The following is a 27075-nucleotide window of genomic DNA, read 5'->3' as shown; positions in this document are numbered from 1 at the left end:
TTATTGATAATTAATGGTTATTTCTGGTTTTTGAAGTGGAAAAATGAGAGGGTATGCAGCATTTAATTTCATCCATGACTTATGTGAAATATTTCACTACTCTTAACATGGCTTATCAAAATTGTTATTATATGGTTTCCTAACTTTTCGCCCCTCTTAATAACATGGAATATTGTGTGAATAAATGGATTATTATGCCATTTCTGAACTGTCATCTGGTCATCATGCCATTCCCTTCTGGAAAAGTGTTTGCTCCATACAGTGGAAAGCAACTCAAACTAAAATGCACACAGCACAACATGGAGAAAAGCCACTGAATATCTTGAAGAAACCATGAACTATCCCTAAACACAGCAGTGTAAATTAAAATATGACTTCAATCTTAAACAACTTGCTAAACTAACTAAGAGTTGCTATTATTGTCTCTCACTTCATAAAAATATCACCTCTCAAGAATATACTGAAACTGTTCAGACTTCACCACGAAATTAATTCCAGGAAAACTCAAATGTACATGACAAAAATAAATGCAGTTTTTTTAAAATGTTAGTAGCTCAACTGCTTGTGAGTTCTTTTACATGGTGTGCTGATTTGGCTGGAATAGAATTGTCTTTATAGTAGCTAGTATGGGGCTACATTTTGGATTAGTGATGAAAACAGTGTTGATAACACAAGGATATTTTAGTTATTGTTGAGCAGCGCTTACACAGAGTCAGGACCTTTTCTATTTCTCACACCTCCCCACCAGCGAGCAGTTTGGGGGTGCACAAGGAGTGGGGAGGGGACACAGCCGGGACAGCTGACCCCAACTGACCAGAGGGATATTCCAGACCATGTGATATCGTGCTCAGCATAAAGCTGAGGGAAGAAGGAAGGAGGGGCATTCGGAGTGGGAGTTTTGTGCTAAAATGAACATTTTTATGCTTGGAGCTGCTGAAGGAGGTAAGGTGCTAACTACATTATAGCTACAAAACTGCGCTGCTGTTCTGTAAGACTTCAGGTAGGGATAGATGTTACACTTTACTGCTTTGAGCTTTGTTGGAAATTAAACTGAGACCATTGCATGCATTATTTTCTGACAAATAATTCAGACTTAGGTATTTTTGTTTCATTTTTTCCCCTCAAAGATAAAAATGAAGGTATAGGCTTCCATGTAAAAAAAGACAGCACTGAAGACCAGTGTGTTCAATCTCAAATTTAAAAATATGTGTAACATTGGGCAAGAAATTAGCAAAATAACCAGTAGGAACCACTGAAAAAAGGAAGTCAAAACAGAAAGGAAGTAAGCAAAATATTAATGGAAGGATTTTCTATGCTATGTGGTGCTAACTGGATTTAATTTTTATTTTGAATCCTTCCCAGTTTCCTTCCTATATTCTTCTTTTTCTGTGTTACAATTCAAAATAAAGCTCTAGCTGTATTTTTTAAGGAAGGATCAGGATAAGAAATTTGGGGCTTGATATCAGTGACAATCTATCTCATTGCAGATCTCCAGAGGAATAGGTTTTATGTACTGAATTCAACAGCTTCCCTGTCATGTAACAAATCACTCTTTTTAAAAAAAGAGTGTATAAATATTGCCTTTGAATTATATATGTTAAACGCATCTTGTATGTTATGATGACAGCTACCAATTAGAGTGATTGATCTTTTTTCCCCTGAAACAATACCACACAAATCAAGCAAATTCACTATACTATCTCAGAGTAAATTTAGCCTCCTATATATTCACATATGCACAGTATTCCTTAAAGTTGGTTTAAAACCCAAATAAAGGAGAGCAGTTTTTAACTCACAGCCTCAGAATTCAGGAAAAACACTGCTACTTCTTGTATTCTACTGATTAATATAAAACTTTGTTACATGTTAAACATGAAAAACACACACAGAAGAGGGTGTATCCAATGACTTACAGGAAGACAGCCTTACCTCCACAATAAAGAATAACAACATCACCATGTATCTTCTTTTTTTCGCTAATTACTATGGGTACATTACAAATGTCCTTTCAAGGGAGACCAGGAGAAGTACAGTCCTTTCTCTAACAATCAGCTGTGATTCCCTCAGTCTAGAACAGAAACTTCCACATGGAATAAAGCAAGCTTCTTGTACACAGGACAGAGTTATGAAAACTTAGGGACACAAGACAAAACAAACAAAAAAACCCAAAACAATATCTGTTTGGGGTTTTTTTTGTGGATTGTGCTACTTTTTGGAGCATGAGTTAACTTTCCGATAAATCAGTCCACCACTATGTCCCATGTAAAAGTAAGAGAGAAAATTTTATTATACACAAAATTGACAACAATCTGCTATTACCCTGTACAAGCCAGTGCTACGTAACTACAGTGTTACTTCTTTACAAGCGGGCACAATTTTTTTCTGAAAACTCTGTCTAGTGAGTCACACGCATGGAATTGTGCAGCCTCAGAAATCCTCTCAGCTTCTGAAGCATCCCCAGTTACTAAGTTCACTGGAATCCTTTAAGCCTCCTAGAACAAACGTGACATCTGTGGAAAATTCTCAAACAAAACCAAATTCCCATGGCACTTCAAGACGTTACTGATGCTAAAAAGTACTCCTCACTCAAAAACCAGGCAATTCTCAGTTCTCTCACTCTTCAGTTAATCGGGCTGAATTTACTGTAAAGTAAGCAATCAAACCATACTTTTAGATTGCTGTCTTTCTATTTCTAAGTGGGAAGTACCCAAGGGACTCCAAAATAATGATTCTGAACCTATATCAACCATATTGAACTAGGCTGAGCATGCACGCCAATTGAAGAAACCTTCTCCAGGAAATACACCAAATACTGACCGAAATTCATCAAGCTTGTGAAATCAGACCTAATATTCAGAACTTCATAGCTCTTAGTAGAAATAAAGGCAAACATCTACTACTTTTTCAGATTCAGGCTGCTATCTTTCATAAATGGCAATACATTTCTTACATTTTGAATTAACTAAGTTTACTAGAAGGAAAACCCTCAGCTTCCAATCTTTTAATTATTATCAGACTTACTGAAATGGGTTGTCACTTAACTATTTATTTTTCATTTCTGCTAGCTTAATTAAGTGTTGCATTCCAAATGACAATACATCCAAGGTAAAGAAGGTTGCAGTTAGTAATTATTTGATTGCATTATCTCTCGATGGGCAAGAGCAATAGACTATGTAAATCAGAGTAATCATGCAAGTGTTGGACTAGAAACGGGGTTTTGGTTAGATTATAGACCCTGCTGAAGCTGCCTGCTCTGAATCAGAAGCAAGTCTGTCTAGATCATGCTGACAAGAGCTTGTCTAACTCACAGTTAGAAACCTCCAGTGAGATGATTCATAGGTTTTCAGCTTTTCCCAGTACCTCATGTAGTTAAAGATTTTTTCCTGACATTGTCTTCACTGACAATTAAACTAATTACCTCTTGTCCTATCCTAGATGAATATAAAAATAATTGATGGCTTTCCTCACTCATCTACAGTACAGATTAATGTAATCCAGTTCTCCCAATATCAAAACCCTAATAAATTGAAGATACAGCCTTCACAAAGCTTTCTTACCACTGGGAGAGCTACACTATCAAAGAAAGCAATGAGACTGATTTCACACAGTAACTTCCTGATAAATTCATATGGGCTGTTTCTTACTATATTTGTATATTTATAAAATGAATTATTTTTTAAAGAATTTATCTATGATATCTAAATCATATCGTATTGCTAAACTACCTCCTCCTTTCACTCCATCCCATCCCTCAAAGCTAGATACAGTGCTTGCCTTGCTTTGGGCTTTTGGGTCCTACATTATCCCTTATAGCTTCAAGTTCCTTTGGCATGTTAGAGGCCAGTCAACAGCAAGCACTTGTGATCAAACACACTTAACTAGTCTAAAAAACCTCTAGCTTAGAGTGAGTCTTGTTTTGACTCACTCTCCAGTGGGTCCAATTGGGATCAAATTAGTTCTGGATAACTTCTACATGCTATATACTGCTCCTCAGCTGGTTAAAGACAGACCTATAGGTTCATTTTTCCTTCTCTTACTTTTGTTGTGTTTATTCATGTGTTTCTTGCTCCCTTTTATGTTTCTCACTATAAGCTTTATCTTTTCCAAATTATGTGCTTCAGTTATTCCTCCATACCCATCCTTAGTCCCATGTTTTGTTTCCATTTGTTCTATAATTTGTATGACTAATAGTCAAAGCAGTTTCTTATTTTCTTTAGTTTTATGATTGTTTGGCTAGTTTTTCCTTAATCTTGGATCTTCTAAAAACTGTCAGCTCTCCTGAATACAATAGCCAATTAGTTTTCACTCCATCTTTTGTGATCACCTTTCCCCTGAAAGCAGCCTCCAAACTCAGGTTTTCCCTAACTCCATCAACCTACAATTTCAATGTATGCACTGAAGGAATGGGCGTGAAAGATTTTAGTATATCTGTCTGGGATATTGATTTGTTTGGGCACATTTTCTCCCCTTTGTAGACTTGTGTTGATGTGTGGATCCAGAGAGAGCTCCACTGAAATTAATAAAAAGGTTAAGCTGAGGCACACTTAAAGAAATACAATGGAAAAGAGGTTTCAAGTCTTCAAAACCAGTGTATTTAGTGTTATACTAATCCTCAAGAGTTACTTCTCCTTAAAAAGTTTTTAATTAATGTAAGAGAATTCTTGTTTAAGGATATTAAGTTCTACACAAGTTTTTGAGATAAAAAGCATGTTCTAACCAAGTCAGAAAAATACAAACAAGAATAATGTAAAAGACAAATATTGCAGCAATGTATCAGTAAATTCTTAGCTAAGGACCAATGGGAGACCAAATACCACATTTTCCCATGTAAATAAACAAATAAACAAACAAAAGCCAGAATAACGAAACAAATACAAAATACCCAATAAAACAACATAAATTCCAAGACCTCCCATCAACAAGAGGTCCTCCAGAAATCTTTTCTGTTCTTGGTAATGGAGAAGTGAAATGGAGAAGTAACATAGTCTCCTGAATATAAGAAGTCACAGTAACAGTATGAAAAGAGGAAGGGAAAAACAAAGGAAAAGCTTCATTACATATTAATAAGGCTTCTATTTATACTATAGATAGCATTCAAGTTTACATCATAAACCTCTAGTCTGTAGTTTAAAATCACAAATTACCTTTCAGATCTCAAGAGTAGAGAGGATGATATATTTATTCACAGGTTTTCACATCATTTACCTCCAGTAACAGATTTGATTCAGTATCTTTTTACTCATGTGGGCCTTTCTCATTTCAAAACAATCTCAGCAGCAATTTCTGTTTCATATATATGGGGTTTCAGGTGCACTTGTCTGCTTCCTACCTCCTCCTGGTAATTGTCCTCTTGAGCCACTCAGACATGGGCATTAGAAAACTGCATTCAAATTACCATCATACATTTCCAAGTTCACTGGAAATTTTTATTACATTAATTTTTTTTTTATTAAGGTAGCCAGCATCATACTATGCGCTACTGGATAGGTGGTACAGTATATCCTGATACATTCCTCTTGAAAAGTCTTTTTCTTTTCCCTGACAACTGCTACAGAAGTCTTTGAACAGCAATGCAAATGAAAAGGGGAAAAACTTACCAAAATACCTTTTCTCTAAGAGTTTGTTAACTCCATGTACATACATTAAGCTAATACTACTACGGAAGGATGCATTTATCTTTGGCTCTTCCATTCTTAGGGTTATACAGAATGAAAAGCATACCCACCCTTCATGTACCCTCCCTATTGTTCAGGAAAGGAAGCAGCAGTCGTAATGAACAAAAATAGAAAACTGGATGCTAGAATCTGTTATACGTGCACTTTTCTTGGAAAATCATTTGTAGCTGGGTTTTGCATAAGCTACTTGCATAATACTCACCAATTTTGACCCCCTCAGGCATTCTGTTTGCAGCCTAATACTTCATTGCACTAAGCACCTGTAATATTAACTGCACTAATATTGCAGAATGGATTTATCCTCTTGTATTCTTCACAATATTTGGTGCTGTTAATTAGGCTTTAATGTTGACTTTTTCTGAGAAATGTAGGTGATGTTTCTGATGTTTCATTACCTTTTTAGCAATTTGTTAAGCAAGGTAGGGAAGAAAAAAAAACCACAAAACCATACATGTTAGCCAGTTCCTATACTCCTCTGAAGGGTTGGGGTTTTTTTGGCAAACAGCATAACTTGTCTTTGAATTTCTTACGACTAGCATGACTAGCAGGCCATTTTTAGGACAAATGTTCATCCTACCTTCTAGACTACTAATTTTCAACATACAATCCCGAAAACATGTGAAGCCAATCATTGAAGTTAAAGGGGTGATGGATGCAAAAATATATTTTCATGTACTATATTCCCTGGTATGCAGCATCTAAAAATACAGAAAATGGGGAAAATAATCTGAACAGATTACATGGAGCTTCAAGTAAAAAAGAGCTGAGAAGTATTCTTGAAGCTCAGAGTAAATGCAATCATATAATATACTCTATACATGGTGAGTTACACTTAGGTAAAGCATTCAAGAAGTTGCATTAACCTTCTCAGGGCCAGAAACTCTGACAAGTGAGAAGAGACATCATGTTGCCAACTAGCCTTAGATGTTACTTAATTTGTCAGCATCTTAAAAAAAATAGTAGTTTAATGCTAGGGTAATGCTTTGGTGTAATACTAGCTTTATTGTACAAAATCAATATAAAGCCATTTTAATGTAATGAAATGGAACCAAAGGAGTACCTTCAGTTTCAACCTAACATATTTCGTTATTATGATACGGTAATACAATAGAGAAATGGTTAAGTACATCTCATCAAAAGCAAGAACTTTGTCCAATTTTATTGACATAACTCTTTTCAAGCATAAAAACTTTACAATTGATACCATTTAATTAAACAGAGAGGGCTGTATAAAAGTGTAGCTGTTTTTCCGAGTGATATTTACATTTCAAATGACCTTTGACACTATTAAAAAGTAGAGGCCTGATCTAATAGCACTGTTAACACACTTGTGGCCTTGACTGTTTATCGTTTCACTGCATTTCACTTAATTGTTACCAATAAAACACGGACTATTTATTTTTTAAACTATGGGATTTTAAAATAATTATGGATTGTTCAATTTACATGCTTAATCCAACATCTGAAATGATTACTTATGTTTGATCAGTTCAATATTTTCTTTTACTATTTTCCACTGCAGAAGTTAAACCTAGCAGACTATAGCATCAAATTTAGTGAAACTTTTCCAAGAAGTAGAAGAATGTATCAAAAGTTGTAGCTTGGTTCCTGGTACTGCTGCTTTGTCTTACTCTAGCACAGCTAGGAGATTTCCACAGGCAGGACTTAACTAGCCAGATCAGGCCATGAAAGTAAAGTTTTATCTGTGTAGCGATAAGGTTGCTCTATATAAAATATCCCTGGGAGAAATTATATCTTAATACGAGTATTCAGGTAATCCAGTTAGCTAACAAAACAGGCTTGAGGTAAGAAACAGTCACCAGGAATAGAAGAAAAAAAAAAAAGAGAAGCAAAAAATATCATTTTAGACAGCTACTTTGAACATGAGGTTTTAGCCCACGGCAAACAAACCCTACTTGTTTGCTCACTGTTCTGCCCCTGTGTTCATCATTTTGTTGGTTATGATGACAAAGAGATAGGACTTTTACAGAATCTACTTAAGAGACATTTCTGGAGACAGCATGTGAAGAAACAATGCAATTTTGCCATGGTTCAGTCGCAGAAATTAGGGTATTCCATTCTGAAATCTACATATAGGCTTGCTGCAAAAAGGATTTCAAAGTTTCGTAAAATTCATTCTTCCATAAAGTGATCTCAAATAATTTTAATCTAGGTGAATTGTTTAGTAGAGAGTTTCCAGGTGACAGTCGGCTTTGTGATTACATTCAGATCACATGCTATGATGCTATGACACATTTATTACGACTTTTAAATTCAAGAAAACAGAGAAATTCAGTTACCTGCCTTCTAACCCTGTCAGAGCCTGGCTTAAAAACAGTCCAAAGAGCTAGAAGCTTGGTGCAGACTAGCTGCTACTGTTACATGTTCACATATCTCAAATCTTTGCTATATACTTAGCATTTGACATGTACTTCTGTTACGATGGTCAATTAAACTCTTCTCAATTAAACAGCTTCATAATTTAAATTAAAAAAAAAATAAAAATTAAAGGAAGACAAAAAGGCTTACTGGCATTCTTGCACAGGAGTTACAAAGCTACTCCTGCATGTCAAATTCTTTGGGGTCCCCAGGTGGAAGCCGTTAACAAAATAAGAAGTTTCTGACACCATATGAGGAGTATTGTTGGCACTGCTCAGGCTCTGGTTTCACAAAGCCTTTTTCGTGGAAGCAGTAGAGATCCCCCCTCACTGAGTCTACCCATGAAGTGTATGAAACTGTTAATTTGCATGAGAAATCCTCAGCGTATTCTTATATTAGCATAATATAAGATTATCATTTTAACAACCTGTCCTAGAAAAAGTTTGTTTCCTGTTAGTGTTTCAACGCTGATGTTTAGGATGCATATTGGGCAAAGAAAAATACATTAATGAAAATATTTGCTTATTTTTATGTTTACTTGTTTTACCTATTCATACTATAAAACAAACAAATGAGGTTTTTATTATATATTTGATGGCTTTTTACAGTTGGAAGTAGATATTTACTTCAGAATAAAGGAACAATATATCACCTTAAGAGCTTGCTTTCCAGGTCACTCCAATCATGGAGCAATATCAATTTGACATTAACAGAAAGATATACTAACAATCTTAAGCATGAGCTAGAGAACCTCCTGCTGTCTACCAGTGAGGGGAATTGAGTTGGAAACCTTTAGAAAAAGCAGCAGGCCATGAAATGCCAAATAAAATTCCTTCTTCCATCCAGAGATAAAGGAAAAGAGTACAGCACCACTTGAACTTGACTTGAAAAAAAGACAAAATAGATGTGGGCATTTTTCAACATTTGTTGCTTTGCTGAAGGGAACAATGTGAAGAATAAAAAGGCTGTTTCATCTTTTTGGAGAAAAAAGCCATCACACATGCACAAACATATTTACTGAACTTCTGAAGCCCTTTTCTTTTACAAAAACATCACCCAGTCTGATTAGAAATTACCAACAGATGCTAACAAGTAAGAAGGCAAAACAATTGTCTAATTTTCTCTAAGTGTTTGTAGTGTTATTGTTATATACCTTTGAATGCAATGCTTTCTGATATGCTTATCAACACTTTCCTCATTTATACAAGCACAAAAGAAATACTCTGAATCTGCAAAATACACAAATTCAGTTCTTGTAAAACTGGATAATAATTTGGATTATTCAGGATGTGTTAACAGAGAATAGTTTCATTCTCATAATGGTTTGTGGTTTGTTTTTTTTTTTACCTGAATGTCTGTGATTAAATTACAACTTTATGTATAATTCACATTATTTTTATTCATGTGTGTGGGGACATATACTAACACTTCCCTTTACACATATAAGCAAGAGGAGTGTTATTAAATGAGTTTGTATTTATATTGCTATTTTCTCTAGAATTTTGACTAAAAACTCCAGGAGGATTTCAGCATTCTCCTGAAGTCTAAGTAAGAATACAATTCAAGATCTTGAATTTTTTTTTTTTTTTGAGTAATTATTTCTGGAAGCAAAGTACACTTTTAAAACTGAATAGTTTCAATGTATCTCTTTCAAAATATTTTTAGTGAATACCTTAAATACAAATATTTTAATTTTCACAGGTTGTCATTTTACCTTTTTGTCCTGCAAAACCATTAACCAAGCAAGAAGATCTTCTAGTATCTACTACTAATTTTGCAATACTCTTGTTAAATTCCATTATTGTAGACAACAGACAATATTTATCAGGCTAATGTCTTTCATTTCACCTTGTATTAAGTCCAATTAGATGTTTTAAAAAAACACTTATTTTGCTGACTCAGGTGACATTTGAGCACAATCAACTTTCCTCTGTTCCCATTAACACTCAGGAATTGGTGTCATGAACAGTTACAGTAAGACAACTAGTAGTCATTGTTCCTTTATTCAGTAATATCATAAGTTAAGAGTTACACTCATGGACTTTGTTTAAACTGTCAGTTAAACAACCCATGAACGTTTTCTTCACATTTCCATGACTAATGTTTCATTCCACAAATCTGTCCAAGGAATTTCTACCGCTGTAGGCTCACAGAAAAATGTCTACTGCAGTCATGAGGATAACAAAGTTATATCTATTTTTAAGACCAAGATTGCAGAAGTCCATGCTATATTTCTGAGTTTGGTGTATCTACAGATGAATGAAATGAACATGCCTCTTCACAGCTAACAAAATCTGTGATCTGCCAGAATAAAAAGACAATTTGTGTGAACATTGCATCTTGTCTGCACCCCTCTCATTTCCTATCAGGATAATTTCAATAATTTCAAGTGAGGATCATTTTATTCTGAGTAGTTTCAGGCAGAATTTACTAGTGAGATTATTTTCATATAATTGGCAGAGTATGAAGTGAACCTACTATGATCAACCTGTCAATCATCTAATCCTAATCCTTTCTTCTGCCTCCTTCTTTCTCAATGCTGTAGTTAAACATCCAAAGCTGTGAGTCAGACACAGTAATTTAGACACTATCTCACTATTCCTCACATGCCATCTATACAGCAATTCCCTCCATACAATAATCTTCAAGAATCAAAGATCAACTGATCTATCTTCTACTCTAATCATGTCAATTGAAGAAAAGTGGCTTTCACAGTTCTGAGTAAGATAGCACAGGACAGAGTGCTGTCAGCTGTCACAGATGCAGTGAAATTTCTACAAGTATTAAGGGGAAATATCAATTTTATCTCTTATCCTGTTTTCAAAGGCTATTCTTCAGCCACCTTCAATGCTCAAATGAATGCTAAATGGGTGATAGAATTTCCTCAGCTGATGCCTCTGAAGTTGTCACTTCCAATGCCTGAAAGGCTGATTCCTTCATCTCCTTTGCTGCTAGTGCCAATAGATACTTGAAAATGAAGAGACAAGGGCACACTCCTGATCTTCAAATGTCAAGAAGAAAATAGTCAACTCAGTCCCCTCAAAAACAACATAAGTGTTGAAAAGGAATATTAAATGCTGCCTCTTGCTGTATTACCCTAAACCTTAAAAGAAGTTCTCCAGGAAACAGAGGCAGGGGAACAAAGCACAAGGTATGCAAGTTGAAACCAAACATACTAACAGCATTCGGATACTGAATTAAACAGAGGGATTCTCCCTGCTATACTTTGTTCAAGAAGAAATTGAATGAGAATGATGCTTACACTTACCCAAATCCTTCTGGTATCTAATGAAGTATAGCGCAATAACTCCTGTTCCTACTGGAATTAATGAAAATTCCTACCAATTCTAAAAATTATTCCGTGCCATTATAAAAAGAAAAGTAATTCTTGTGCAAGTATGAAATTACAACTATGACCGAGTTCTGAGAGAATATATTTTTCACTTTGTACATCCCTGAGAACATCAATAATTTACAGATAGTGCTTCCAGATTATTCTTGATTAATTATACTTCACTTTTTTGCTTGACCACTCTATTTTCTCATTATTGCAGTAAGACACCCCTTGCTCTTCCCTTGGTAGAGAACATCCATACCCATTCTAGGATAAAGAAAAAAATACCAACTAGGATTGTGGAATGTGGTTAATCACAGGCAGGTCTATTTTTTAAATTAAAATTTTATAAAAATCAAACCCTTAGTTTTTTTAAATAAAGTGATACACAACCAAAAATGTAAAACTGGTGGGAGAAACAGTAGCAATACTTGGCAAATAGATTTAAAAACCTTATACTTCTACCTGCTCTTAACATTTTCTAAGCTACTTTTAGGAGTAGATCTTTTCATAAAATTATTCTCTTTCCTGATGATCTGGACTGTGCCTGTTTTGGCCTGTAGCCTGAATGGCAATGTGACAGGGTATAAATGCTTAGGGGACATCAGTCACAACACAGAAGTCAGATGTTGGCCAAGAGGGACATGAAAAAGAGAACATATTATGCTTTTGAAATGTTGGCTATATTTTGTTTTGTGCCTGTGGTATAAAACCCTTTCCATATCTTTTTAAAATTCACCAGCTGTTAGGCAATTCTGCAATAAGTAAACAATTCCATGGTGAATTAGCCAATCACATCTCTTTTGTGGAAAACTCTAGGTCTTTAGCTGCGTACATCTGTGGAGCCACAAAGTACTGTTATTTCATTTTCATGTTGAAACATTTTGTTTTCAGCTTTGCAGTCACAACGACACTCAAGATAAATAATATAATGTAAATGACTGGTAACACCAAAAAAGTTTTGTCATCCTGTTAATAAGCCAAAGCTATCTGCAACATGATGTGCTATTGGAAAAAGAAATCCACAGGTACACAGAAGGAATTAAGTCTTCAGCTTTTTGTTTCATACTCAAGGTACAGGACTTTCTTGCAGATCCTGCATATTAATTCCAGGGGTTCATGTTCTGCCAGGTAGTGGCATTGTGTCACTTTTTATTACAAAATGTTGAGTGACAAATATATCAAGAGAACAGAATGTAGAGAACAGTCACAACTGAATTCAGACATGATAGGGTGAGTCGTCTCCTCACCCCTACTCCAATGCTTTTAGTTCAGGATTCAGGTTTGACTGCTGATTTTCTACAGATTTATGATTCCTTTTGAGACACCCTCGGGGAGAGACAGTATGTCCCCAAGGCTGTATTTGTAGTCTGCTAAAAAACAAGAATCCTTGTCAAGTCAACAGGAATCAGTCAAGAGAGGTTCTCATCTGACAGTGAATAGAATCTGTTAAATAAATATTGCACAATAAACCTCACCAGTTTAACCTTTGCAAGGGGGATTTTTGAAAGTGCTCAGCTATGCTAACACTGCTACCTTTGAGATCAGAAATTGTACTTAGCATCAGAATTAGGCCAACACTTGGTACTTCTGAGAATTTCAGAGCCCTCCAATATCCCGACAGTATTTCACAAATTTGAAACTGGAACTTTAATTTGATTAAAGATGCATGTAGTTACATTAACCTATGGGCAGAAAAGGCTCCACCACTGCCAGATGTTGCTCTGATGCCACATGCCATGGCGAGTGCTTGGTCAAGTAACAAGACAGATGAAACTTACAGATTCCTCCTGGAGGTCTCTATCGGCCTGTCTCCACCTAAAACTGCCCCTCTTATGACCGAATCGCTTCCCAAATGAGGGAAAGATGAAAAGGTGGGAAAGAGTCACAGGAAAGAGACACAGTAAAATGTCAAAAGTAAGTAAGATCTTTGATACTTGTATAAATGAGCACATATGTTTATGGACTACCCATGGAAACATCCCAGGGATCACTGTTAGGGAAAGTTGCCAGCAGAGAGAGTAGAAGAATGAGGAATTTGACATGAGAAACCAAGAGGGAGATGAAGACTTGATGTTTGCTACAACTACATGCAAGAAGTTACTGTATGCTTGCTTTCCTAGCCAGTTTTGTACAGATACCTAAAACTCAGTCCTAACACATTCATTTATGTTTTAAGTGAACTCCAATCAGCAAATAGTTAACTACAAATTTAGCTAAAGGGAAAAAAACCTTGGTCTCGAGTTATGCTTTCAGAGAGGTTTAGTCCCACGGGAATGAGAAGGCTTCAGAGATGATCCCAACCATTGATGTGGATATATGAATATTTCGTATTCACTCACAGTCTGTCACAGCTCTGAAAAGACGCACACCGTATCTAGTCCCTGGCCAAAAAAAATCCTACAGGAGAAACCTGATTGAAGCCCCCGTCGCCCCCAGTATGCACACATAGGACGGGGGACCATGAATACCCCAGGGCAGCTCCCAGACTAATAGGCTCTGCCAACAAGCAAGAGGCCAGGGTAAGGGGTCATTAGTCAGGACACGCAGAATCAGCATTTCTACAGGCCTGCCCAGATGGTCAAGTTTCCATGCAGGATCCAGCCCACGGCTAAAGCTGCCTCACCAAGGAGGAAGAAACTGAAACATCCCAAATTTTTCCACAAGGACACTTGGCATATGGGAAGATTACTGGGGATATCACTGACCACTAACTAATCTTAGCTACATACTTGCCTATTCAAGCGAAAAAATTAATATGCTGCAACAACAAAAAGTGTATAATAGTAAGGTAAAAGAAGTCCCCCAAAAATCAAGAATAATGCGAAACCTGTTTTGTTCTATAATACAATGTACATTATATATAAATCAGTCATTAACATATATAACACTAACAAATTTATGACTATTGCCTGCAAATAACTCTTTCATTTGAAAACAGTGGTAAAGACTGGTGTGGCTTTTTTCAACTTTTGGTATTTATAGAAATGTACCTTTTATACAAAGCCCTATTATGCAGGGCTGCACACTACAATAACGTTAAATACCCCATCCTTCTTTTGCATCTCAATCTTAAGGACCACATATTATACAGACTTGTACTGCAAAGGTACGACGATAAATTATTACTCACGTACTTGAGCCCACATCATCACAGTATAGGATATGTAGGGTGCCTTATGAAGCTCTCTGAAGTTAAAGGATGCTTGCATAATTTTCTTTAATTACAAAGGTAAATACAACATTTTCCTTTTATGTTAATATTACGGGTTATAAACTGAATATTCTGAACCAGTTAGTTAAATGTTTTAGAGAAATTACTAAAAATTAACAAAATATGCATTTAACTATTTCATTTCTGCAAGAAAATACTGAACTTTTCTTGCATAACAAAAGCAGATTTTTGCCTTACTGAAGGGATTCTACAGCCCATCAGATTTTTATTTTTTATATTCTTATATTTTTATATTTTTATTTTATATTTTTATATAATTTTTTAATATTTAAAAGCTCATTTCTGTTTAATGACCTTGGTATCTAGTCATATATCTTTTGGAAATAGCTCTGAATAACAGAAGGTGCATTAGCTACGCAGCTATAGCAGTGATAGACAGTACCATGTGTCTAATTGCTCTTGTTCTACTCCACGCAGAGTTAATTTTTGTTTCTTACATAGAAATCTTGAAGATGCAGTGAGAAGTCTTCTTTATATCATAAGAACCAAATTTATTATGAAAGTAATTTAAACTTACCAGAAAATTAATCTACCATTGTCTTCAATATTTTGAACTAATAGTCCAATAAAACCAATTAACCAAAAATTGAAAGCAGTAGTAGGGTTTTGTTTTGGAAACATTTTTTTTGGATAATTGCCTAAAATTTGCGAGATTTTAAATCTGTGGTATTCTCTTTTCATACTTTGATGCAATGGATGAATAAGATTAAATAGTCATGAATATAAAACTAGAAATTTCAAACATGATCCTTTAGCTTGTGCAGCAGCAATTACCAGGGAAGTAAAAGAGCAGAAGGCAAGAAGGGTATTGGAAGACTATACAATACATAGTGATGCAGCATTCAACATTTAGGATTCCAGACAACCTCAAATGTGTAAGAATGACAAAGCTGAGAATAAAGAAACATCCAGAAAAGTGTAGTTGTATTTATGCAACACAACAAACATTGGCCAAAAATACAGGAGAGGTTACCAAGAGAGACAGAAATGCCAGAAGCGGAAATTTGACAGACTAGATTAAACTGCTGGTCCATCAAGCCTTTGGCTGTGACCATTGCACAAGAGTTCAGAGGCAAACCTCCTTCAGCGCATCTACAGTAAGCGATGCCATGTATTGAGGACAACATTCCTCTCGATCCCTGTGGCAATCATCTTACTTCCTGAAGCATGAGATTAGATTACCGTCATTTTAGCATACCTACCTAGAGTTACTATTCCTTGCCGTACAATTATTAGTTGAAAAATGTCCAATTGCAGCTGTGGACTCTATGATCTTCCATGCTTTAGCAAGAAGTTTGGAAAAGCAGCTTTTTTAATCTTGATGATTTTATGTGCATTTTTGTGATCTTAGGGAAAGAGAGGCCATATATCAAGAGATTTTTTTTGCATGTGCATATGAGAGATAAAAGTGGGAAAGGAAAATAATATTGTAGGAATATATGAAACTTTTTCTGACAGATAAAAAATTTCAAGTAAGTCCTGTCAAGGATACTGGGGACCTTAATGAACCAAACAGGACACACATATTTGTTTTAAGTGGCAAGAAACATCACTCCAAATCTAAAGTCAAATTCTGTTATTACCCCCAGAAGAGCATTTAAATGGATGCAGGGTGAAACAGCTGCTGCAAATGAAGAAGCCACACTAAAATTCTCTTTATTACTAATTATCTTTGTTGCATATTCAAAGTAGCTGATTTCTTGAATTAGTATTGTTGATGAACTGTAGTTCAAATAGTAGCCATTTCTGCATGTGAAAGACTCAGGTAGTAACAAATGCAAGCATCAGACTTAAACAATAATGATCTCATCATGAGCATTTCTTCAATGATGATACCATCATAGGGTTTTCTGCAGTTCTGTTCTGTTCAACTGTTCTATTTCTGCACTTTTCTAAATCCCTGCTTATCACAGTCTCCTCATGTCAGCCTCATTCCATTGACCTCTTTCCTTCTCACTTCTCTCCTGCCCTATCAAACTCTCATGTGTCTGTGCATGCCTCCTTTTTTCCTTATCTTGAGTGAGAAAATACTGTCTTCAGCACATTCAATCAAAAAATGTAATGAAAACCTAACCCACTGAAAAAAAATTCATGGACTTAGTATGTATTTTATAGCCCTTTTCTACTATACTAAGGGCAAATCATGCCTGGCAGATTTGGCGGCCTTCTACGATGGCATTACAGTGTTGCTGGATAAAGGGAAGAGCAATTGACATCATCAACCGGGATTTGTGCAAGGCATTTGACACTGTCACACACAACATCCTTGTCTCTAAATTGCAGACACATGGATTTGATGGGTGGACCACTCAGTGGATAAGGAATTGGCTGGATGGCCACACTCAGATCTGCGTTTGCTGGATCAATGTCCAAGGTCCAAGTGGCAAGCAGTGATAAGTGGCATTCCTCAGGGGTTGGTACTAGGACCAGTGTTAACATCTTTGCTGGTGACATGGACAGTGGGATTGAGTGCACCCTCAGCAAGTTTGCTGATGACACCAAGCTGTGTGGTGTGGTCGACACGCTGGAGAAAAAGGATGCCATCCAGAGGGACTTGGACAGGCTTGAGAGGTGGGCCCACGCAAAACTCATGAAGTCCAAAAAGGTCAAGTGCAAAATCCTGCACGTGGGTCAGGGCAATCCCAAGTACAAATACAGGCTGGACAGAAAATGGATTGAGAGAAGCCCTGAGGAGAACGACTTGGGAGTGTTGATGGATGAGAAGTTCAATATCAGCTGACAATGTGAGCTCACAGCCCAGAAGGCCAGCTATATCTTGGGTTGCATCAAAAGAAGCGTAGCCAACGGGTCAAGGGAGGTGATTCTGTCCCTCTACTCTGCTCTGGTGAGACCTCACCTGGAGTATTGCATCCAGCTCTGGGGCCCCAGCATAAGAAGGACATGGACCAGCTGGAGCAGGCCCAGAAGAGGGCCACAAATATGATAGGAGGGCTGGAGCACCTCTCCTATCAAGACAAGCTGAGAAAGTTGGGGTTGTTCAGCCTGGAGAAGGCTCCAGGGAGACCTTATAGAGGTCTTTCAGTACTTAAAGGGGGCCTACAGAAAAGGTAAGGAGAGACCCTTTATCAGGCAGTGTAGCAATAGAGGGTAACCATTTTAAACTGAAAGAAGATAGATTTATATTAGATATTTGGAAGGAATTGTTTACTGGGAGCGTGGTGAGACAATGGCAAAGGTTAGCCAGGGAAGTTGTGGACGTCCCGTTCTGGAGGTGTTCGAGGCCAGTTTGGATGGGGCTTTGAGCAACCCGGTCCAGTGGAAGATGTCCCTGCCACTGTCAAGGGAGTTGGAACTAAATGATCTTTAAGGTCCCTTCTAACCTAAAATATTCTATGATTCTATAATTCTCTGTGGCAGGGATGTCTCACACTATTTTGTACAATATAGCAGGCTTATGTTATCAGTTGTTCCTTAAGTGCCACCATAGAATAAATAAATACATTAGCAATTTTCTGTATTTATTTTTGGCAGGCAACTTGAGAGACAAATTATCTACCTCCAAACACAGATATAAATAAGCATAAACCATGCAGATGTTTTCCTCCTTCCTGACAGTATTTCAGCTACTTCTGGAACATGCTGAACTTGTTTACATTTTGAGCAACGCAGTCCAACTTACAAAAGAACACAGCCCTGAAACTTGTTATTTACTCCCCTCTCAAAAAAGCATTTATTATATGAGGCAAATATAGGTCACTTTTCAACTGATACCAAATTGAATAAAAGATAACAGGCTATGCAAAGACATTCATACATAAGAAAGCACTTTAGTGGTAAGCCCTTAAAATTGGCTGATGGAGCTTGCATAGGAATGATGTATTTACACTCTTAAAAATACCACTCAACATAGTTTTCAAAAGTTTTTATCAGAAGCTGCGATTCTCAAATAATTAAATTCACCAATTTTCCTCTCTCTAAAGTGTGCCAGGGTAGTTCCAAGACACAGATAATGACAAGCCCTATCCTTGTCTTAGTAAAGTCCACACTGGGAGATGAGAGCATGGCAGCAGGTTGAGACCCTAACAGGTAAGTCTGACATAAGAAAGAAAAGCACCTTTCCTATTGATCACAGTATTATTAAAGGAGTCACTCCACTCTGATGTACTTACCTTCATAAAAACACAGATACCTCAAAAGCAACAAGATTTACCCTATTCTATTGTTCCATATTCTTCTGACTACTAGAACAGAAGCCTAGCTATTTAAAGCCATAGAGCCACTTCATATTTGTCCACATCTCTTTAAACAGATATATTCCTAACTATTTCTACAGTACCTTGTGAGATGGGGAACAATCTCTGGCAAAACCTAGGCCAACCACAAGATCAACAGAAAAATGCTGCCTTAATGTCACATTAATCTCTTTTTGCTCATTCTTGTAAAAAAAAAAAAGAATTTTAAAACATCACATTTCTTCTTGGTTTTCCCTAGCTTCACGTTCCTTCTGTTCTGTTTATTATAAGGTTATATGCACCTTTGAACCTTCAAAGTATTGCAGATGCTAAGCTTTGTTATTCCAAAGCACAAAGAGAGGCTCTATGAAAAGCTACCAGAAACTTATTTCTCGCTTGACTTTGATTTAGATACTAGAAATACGGATTACTTCAGTTCTCACTCTTTTGCAGGCTTTACTGTCTGTGCTCCTATCTTATTCCTTGAGGCTGAATTTTGTTCTCCTCAAACAGGTCAATTGTGTGGGCTTAAAGAAGCAGTAGAAATACCAGCACTGGGAAGCTGCTGAAATGTCAGGAGAAACCCTCAAAGGCTTTTTTTTCAGGTGAGAGTTGCGAGAGTGGTATAACAAATACACTTCCCAGTAACAGATATTGATGTTTTCTCTCATTCGTGAAGGCTATGACACAGACTGACATCTTACTGCTGCAGAAACACTCCACAAACAACACCCTTCCAACACCCTTGACACCACATACCAAGGCCAATTAAACACCAACTCTCATCTTACAAGCGAGTAATGTGCCATCTCTAATTCTGAAATACTTTACAAAAAGTCGGTGTGACATCCCAGAAACGCAGCCTTGTCTCTCCATTGCTCTCTACACCCTCCCACCAAGGTTCCCTCTGCCCCACACACAGGAGTCCTGGAGTAGCAGCGTACAACTCCAGCCAGGCATCACGCTGGAAGAGGTGACCAGACAGTTAAGACCTGCTCCTGCAGGCTCAGTCATCTTTTAAAGCACCTCTCTAGTGCATCAGCCTTACTAAGAAACCATGCAGTGGATCGCTGTGACTTTAATATCTGCTGCTGAAAATATCACAGACATACTGTTCCCTTTTTGGTTTCCTCCACATCTCAGGCCTCAGTGAAAACTGGCAGAAGAAATGGTTAAAAAGGAAAAACGAAGAAGAAAGCACAAGCAGGTAAAGGTGTTGTAGAGTTAGGAATTAATTTTTTTGCTACATTATGAGCTTTACCTCTGAGTTCATCCTGTTACGATAGCCAAAAAAATCCTAGAAGCAAAACCTGGAAGCTGAACTAATAACCTTTTGCCAAAATTAGCATCAAGACCAACAAAAGCTGCTGCCATGTACTGCACTGCCATCTTCCTGCTGGAGGCAATACCTGTTCCCCATGGAGAATCCCCGCAGCTGCACTCGTTTTTTTCAGTGCATGGAGCCAGTTCCACTCCTTTTGATTTTTACAGAATCAACCCTGGAAATAAAGCCTTGTCTTGCCCACCCTTTCCAAAGGCAAGAAAGGAAAAAGGCATATTTTTGGACTTTAACAAATAGCAGTTCATAACTACTACATCAAAAATCTTGCTAGTAACTAAGATGGTTCTTTGTGGAAAAATCCAGCTTCTCCAACTAGCTTTCACAGTGATTAAGTCAGTCATAAACACTGAATTATTCACAGTTCATTAATCCATCTAAAATAAATCTCAACTCTGTTTTATAATTCTCATTGCTCACTAACATTCATCTAGAATTGGGAAGCTGTCACTAAATAAATATATCCTAATTATGAGTAGATATATATGGATATACATATACAAGTATAGGTGTACATACACACAGAAATAAAATTGGATTCAATAAGCCAAAATGTCAAAAAGGGTGAGCTTAATGGATAGTCTTTAAGTGGGCTAACCCTTAAAAGTGCAAGGGAAAAAAAAGAACATGAAAAGGCTCTTGTCCTCATATAAAATATGATAGAAAATAACAAATGATATTAAAATAATTACTTTAAATGCATTTAAAAATAAGGTTATAATTGTGGAGAAATATTTTCTCTCAGGAATTCTGCAAAGCCTTATCAAAGTCCAAAGATTTTGCTTCTCCTTTATTTGACAAGGCTTTGATGGTGTGTGTTAGGGACCGAGACTCAGTCAATCCCTGAAGGAAGAATACATGTCTCAACTGATGCAGCAGGCAAAATAGGTAGGAAAAGCACTTGAGACTGACTTTACTACCCAATTTGCTGTCCTTTTATTGCCATTCTAAGAAAGAAATACTGCCATAACACTCTTCTATGATATTTCTGCACTTTGTTCCTAGTTCTAATTTGATGAATTAGTTGAATCTTAAATATGGCAGAATAAAATAAGAAAAAAACCAAGAGACTCCCAAAATGACACAAACAGCCATAAAAAAAAAAAAGATTAAAGAAAACCAACCCTAATTTGATGAATTAGTTGAATCTTAAATATAGCAGAATAAAATAAGAAAAATACCAAGAGACTCCCAAAATGACACAAACGGCCATTAAAAAAAAGATTAAAGAAAACCAACCAAAAAATATATAAAAAAAAAACCAAAGCAAGAGAACAAAGCAAATCTGCATTTGGTAATCTATTTGTAAAACTGGTCTATCACTGTACCTTCATTTTGCTCCTACCGAGTACCATTCTTGTCAGTGCTGTTGCTTGATTAATCAACATCATGTGAAGCTGATGATAAAAATAATTGAGTTGGGGCCTTCAATCTCTGAAGGGAGGCTTATGTCATGGTTTCAGCTGGGGTAGGGTTAATTTTCTTGCTAGCAGCTTGTGTGGGGCTGAGTTTTGGATTTGGGATGGGAACACTATTGATACCACACTGATGCATTTGGTTGTTTCTAAATTCTCAAGGTCCTTTCTGCTCCTCACACCACCCGACCAGTGAGCAGGATGCGAGGGCACAAGAAGTTGGGAGGGGACACTGATCAAAGGGATATTCCATGCCACAGGATGTCATGCTCAGCATATAAAGCTGGGAGAAGAAGGAAGGGGGGGATGTTCGTAGTTATGGTGTTTGTCTTCCCAAGTAACCATTACTGCTTTCCTGAGATGGCTGAACACCTGCCTGCTGATGGGAAGTGGTGAATGAATTCCTTGTTTTGCTTTGCTTCTGTATGTGGCTTTTGCTTTACCTATTAAACTGCATTTATCTCAACCTACGAGTTTTTTTCTCATGCTTACTCTTCTCATTCTCTCTCCCATCTCAGCTGGGGGGAGTGAGGGAGTGGCTGCTTGGTCCTAGTTACTGATTGGAGTCAAACCACAACAGCAGCAATGCACAGCATATTCTCACAAGCTGCGGATTTCATATACTGTGAATGGAAAAAGGAATGCTGAGGTATTCTGCAGAGAAGGACTATACAGGACTTCAGTCTCAGTCTATAAAGGCTATTAAGTCTAAAATGCACGCTTCCTTTCTTTTTTTATAATGTTTATAAGAAATTGCTAATATATTTAAATCGATGTAAATTTTAACTAGCATTCCCATTATATGGCAGTTTTTTTCAATGATGACTGTTGGCATATGAAACTTGCGAACTTTTTTCTCACATCCTCCCCTGAACATCCAAGGGAAAAACATATATGACATGTAAGACAGAACTGCATTGCAGGTGCAACAGATACACAACAGTGACAGAGTCAAAAAATTCCACCAATAAGACAGTAATAGAAAACGATTGGTTAAAAACATTTTTCTACAAATGACAGTATTCAAAATATTCTGCACATAGTATTTCTTCATCTTGATCCTCAGGGAGAAGTCAGACTTCTCTCTGATGCTTTGTCTTATTTTCAAATGCATTAGTCTCTAAGCTGAAAGTAGGCAATCGCTAAGACAAAAATATATTGTCATTGTTTTCAATACATTAATAGGAAACAATCAAACCTGTATTGCACTACTGATGTTTTGAAATCTTTTTAAGATTTCCATTAGATTACCAAATATTACTACTTTTTAACTTGACAAAAGTGTAAGTTGAGAATCATTTTGTAGACATATCAAAACTAAAGGCTTCCACTCAGTTTTCTAATGTGTCACATCCCTGGAGGTATTTAAAAGACAGGCAGACACGGTGCTTAGGGACATGGTTTAGCGCTGGTTTTGGCAGTGTTAGGTTGATGGTTGAGCTTGATGATCTTAAATCATGATTTTATGATTCTATCTCTTTGTCACTTAATGGGCCACTCATCTTTCATTCTCCACAAATACATTCCAAAAATACTCGCATCCTTACCTCAGACAAGGTAAAGTGACAGATTGAAACACTCTCCTAAGACATTTTTAAGTGAAATACACTCAAAACACAATGTTCACAAAACAAATCAGAAGTATTTAAAAAGTTGCCAGTAACTACAGGAATATACGAAGCCATCAAGTCCATTAGTGGCAATGAAGAATATGCAATCCTGCAAAACATTAAACATGTGGATAACATCATCCTTATACATAATCTTTTATTTATATCCATGAGACTGACCACACCCTAAGTAATCTGTGTTGCTCAAAAAGAAGACATAGGAACAAAGCAATTCAGATTCTCACTGGTGTGACAGAAGCATCTTGTTCTAAGGATGTTCTAAGGGTCAGGTTTACATCTATTTGAAGTTTGGATCCAGCCATCTCTTCTTATCTTGCCTTGTACTTCTTTCCCTTCCCTAGATGACACCATTCATTTAACTGAGACCACTTCCAGAACAATACATAGCAACATCAGCTGCCAAAATTTGTTCATGTAGGGTCCCTCCCTGTGCAGAGTTACCTGCCAGGAATCTGGTACGTTTTCTGAGATTTATATCTCTTTCTGAAGGGCTCACTTCAGAAACAGTGCTGGACAAGAATGTATTCTTAACTGTACATTTAAAAAGCACTGATCATGCCATCATACTGAAATGAACTCCCCACATGAAGTGACAGAAATGGGTAGCCAGCAGTGCATTTTCTCTAATAGCTCTAGGTTTTTGATTCTAGTTCTCTTCCTTCCAACAGAAAATACTGCATGTTTTCCTATGATAGAAATTTTTTATCTTGAACAGAAGAAAATAAATGGTTTAGATCATACTTCCAGAAGACATTTTATAAGGAGGAATTTTCTCTTTGTCATGACATTGACATTCAAGATTAGTTCCATTATTTCTTCCTAATCAGCTTTTCCAAGACAATTGAGTATTTGAAACAAACAGAATACTTTCCCTCAGGGCATCAGAAACTTAATCTGTCCAATTTCCTTTCAATGGACATTGAAAACAAAGCAGAGTATTGTAATTCAATGGGGAATAAAGAACTATGTGACGTAAAAAAATAGAAAAAGCCCTATGTAAATAAATTCAACATAGTTGGCAATAAAAATATAGTAATGAAAAATCCTTTAAGCCATCTTGTTAATACCTGACAGAACTGCCTGTTCATATTAAAGTCTGTTTGCCTTTCAAAGGTGTTTAAGCCAGTAAATTTAAACAAAACTGAGGATTTTTATATTCCCAACGCACTGATTGATTAGCATTAAATCATTTGGAATATCTTAAACAATCTGAGGAATTTCCGATCCCTTTATCCAGAAGTCTTGTTTGTGACTCAAAAGATTATTTTTTAAACTTTGATCATTCTACAAAGATACAGTGCCTCACAGAATTCTTTATTTTCCTGATATTTGAAATAAATTAAAAAATCAATAATGCTAAGCATACAATTACAAGATTACGATGACAAACTGTAAAGCTGTTAATGACTTTTCAGATGGAAGTTACATTTGTAAGCCATATCAATAAAAGTAACTGTCGGAGCAGCTTTTGGATTCTGATCAACAAGTCACTAAGGAAATAATTACAGGTCTTTATTTAAAAATTCTGGAGAATTTAATTGAAAATAATAATCTTTGTGGTGTATTGCACACTACCAGTATAGCCTAGCAGAAAAGCTCTACGGAATGTTTTTTTCAGGATTTCTAACATGCAGACTTTCATACATAGCACAAAGTAATTTCTACTATATCCCATTTATAGATAAGCTGCATACATACATGGGTACACAGGTGTGTGTAGTACATGTGTATACATATATGGACCTTATAGAACATCTTAAAAGTGAATATGCATCGCAATCCCATGTAGGTTTCAACTTCAGCTGTGCCTCTTAAACACAGTTCAGAAAGGTACTTACTGATGTGTAGAGGAAACCTTCTCCATTTAGGGCTATATACAACCCAGTCTTTACACCCTGGATAGCAACAACGCGCAGTCCCACTGGTATAAGGTTGAATAACGCTGTGAAGAAAAAACATGACCAGATATGAATATACTATGGTTACTACAATATTCTAATAAACATCATTAATAAAAAGAAAAAAAAAACTACTCCCTTTATATTTTTTTCTGATTTTAAAATTAAGTTAATTCAGAAAATTTTGCTTCTAGTAAAGTTAAACTTTAAAATTAAAGCCTAAGTATCTATCTAGCAATAAGTTAAATATTTGGCACAAGTGCTAACTAGCAAATATAAAGCACAGAAGATTGGACTATAATCATTTATGCAGCACTGCAGACATGAGTATCTCAAGTAATCTGAAAAGAGTCAAAGAGCCCAAGAGTTCCTTCATCAATGTAGACTGATCATAAGGGTAATACTTGTGAGATATCCTGTGGAAAACACCTCTCTCTGATTCTGGAAAGTAGCTTTTTATTTTCTTAGGCATTTTTATGGTTTTGAATTAGAATGTACTATCATTAAGTTTTCTTTCAAGGGGTCTGTGATTTCAAATCCAAAAACCGGTTTCCTTTTGTGAATGATATATTTGGTACAAGCAGCAGTACACAGCCCTCAGGTAATGGCAGAGGCTTATCTTAGTTCAGGAAAGGACTGAAATATATGTTTGACTCTATATGTGCATAAATGCTATTGAACTGAATATAGAACATGTTCAAAGACTAAAATGCTGGGGGGAAAAAAATGGTTGAAAAACCCAACTACTAGCAGATAACTTAGAAATGATATACACCTCTGTAACAACAAAACCAGCCACAGCTTTGATTACTATCTGAAAAAAGACCAGTGTGAAGAGCGGGACTTTACCAGCCTCACCACAGAACAACAAAAGAAAAAGTGATATGAGTAAGAGACACAGACCAACTCTTCTAAAATTATGCCCGCACAGACCTATACTAAGTTTAACTGACTCATACTAGGAAATCAGATGCAAAGCACACATCAGTCTCAGAAGAAAAGATCTGGATGAGCTAGAGTTCATGCTAAGCAGCTTTTCACTGCAGATGAGTCAGAGATTCACAAGTACTTGGATGAAAACCAAAAGCACAACCTGTGTGTTCAACAGAGGCAGCAACGGCCATGGTTCCACCAAGCCAGGTCTCAGGAATACAGTAACACTTACAGTGAGTTCCTCAAAATTTAGGAAGGACTTCCATAGGAGTGACCAGAAAGTGTACCCTGTAATGCTATCTGTAATCAGAATGCTGGGGTAAATCCCAAATCAAGAGGAAGAGTCACGTAACTGCAGTGGATAACTACATTTTCTGAGGGTGTGAAAAGTCCTGGTTGGTCAAAGGACACAAAGCCACAGATAGTTTATGAAGAAGATGATCAAATCTTTACAGATGAGAAAAAATATAGGTTTTGAACCTTTTCCTTCAACATTTTCATGTAGAAAAAGAATATGTAACATAAGATCTTTTTAGGAACACATAAAGCCAGTATAAAGCTGGGAATTGTTGCAGCAGAGCACTTTCTACAGCTGCAGGAGAAAAATATATTCAGAAGTGCTCTGGAAGAAGACAAAACAAATTTATGTGTTAAAAAGAAGAATAGAAGAGAAGACATCAGACAAGAATTAGCACAAATACATAGCTTTTTCATTTCTGTATTTTCCAAAAGTCTCCATCATGCTAGGATCTTTCTGGGCTGTTCACTAGAAAAACACTGAACGCAGAAAAGGTTCCCTCTCTAATCTATTTAAGTGTAAACCAGTGAAATATGGCACTCACAGACAAGATATCCTAAGACTATATAGGCTAAACACTGCATGACTTCAGGGCTTTTGAATTTTCAATATAATTTGAAAGTTAAAAAAACAGTCCGCCATTACCCTCAAATGAAACGATGTCAAAACTGGAAAACCCAATATTGTGGGTGGTGGAGGGGGAGTTTGCCACAATAAAACTATGTTTCAGGTGACGATAAATTTG

General features: G+C 36.5%; 1 protein-coding gene across 4 annotated transcripts in view; it reads right to left on the bottom strand.

Annotated features, from left to right (window-relative positions):
- FGF14 (fibroblast growth factor 14) overlaps nt 1–27075 on the bottom strand; it is a 418625-nt gene that overhangs the window by 74122 nt on the left and 317428 nt on the right. For all 4 annotated transcript variants that reach the window (XM_014944154.1, XM_014944156.1, XM_014944155.1 and 1 more), the window contains one exon: nt 25040–25143. In XM_014944154.1, coding sequence (XP_014799640.1) covers nt 25040–25143 — 104 coding nt within the window. The remainder of the gene's footprint in view (nt 1–25039; nt 25144–27075) is intronic.

The sequence above is a fragment of the Calidris pugnax genome, unplaced genomic scaffold, assembly GCF_001431845.1.
Source record: "Calidris pugnax isolate Ruff unplaced genomic scaffold, ASM143184v1 scaffold69, whole genome shotgun sequence".
NCBI lineage: Eukaryota > Metazoa > Chordata > Aves > Charadriiformes > Scolopacidae > Calidris > Calidris pugnax.
Note: the sequence above shows the minus strand (reverse complement) of the source record. Positions and strands in the feature narration are given on the sequence as shown.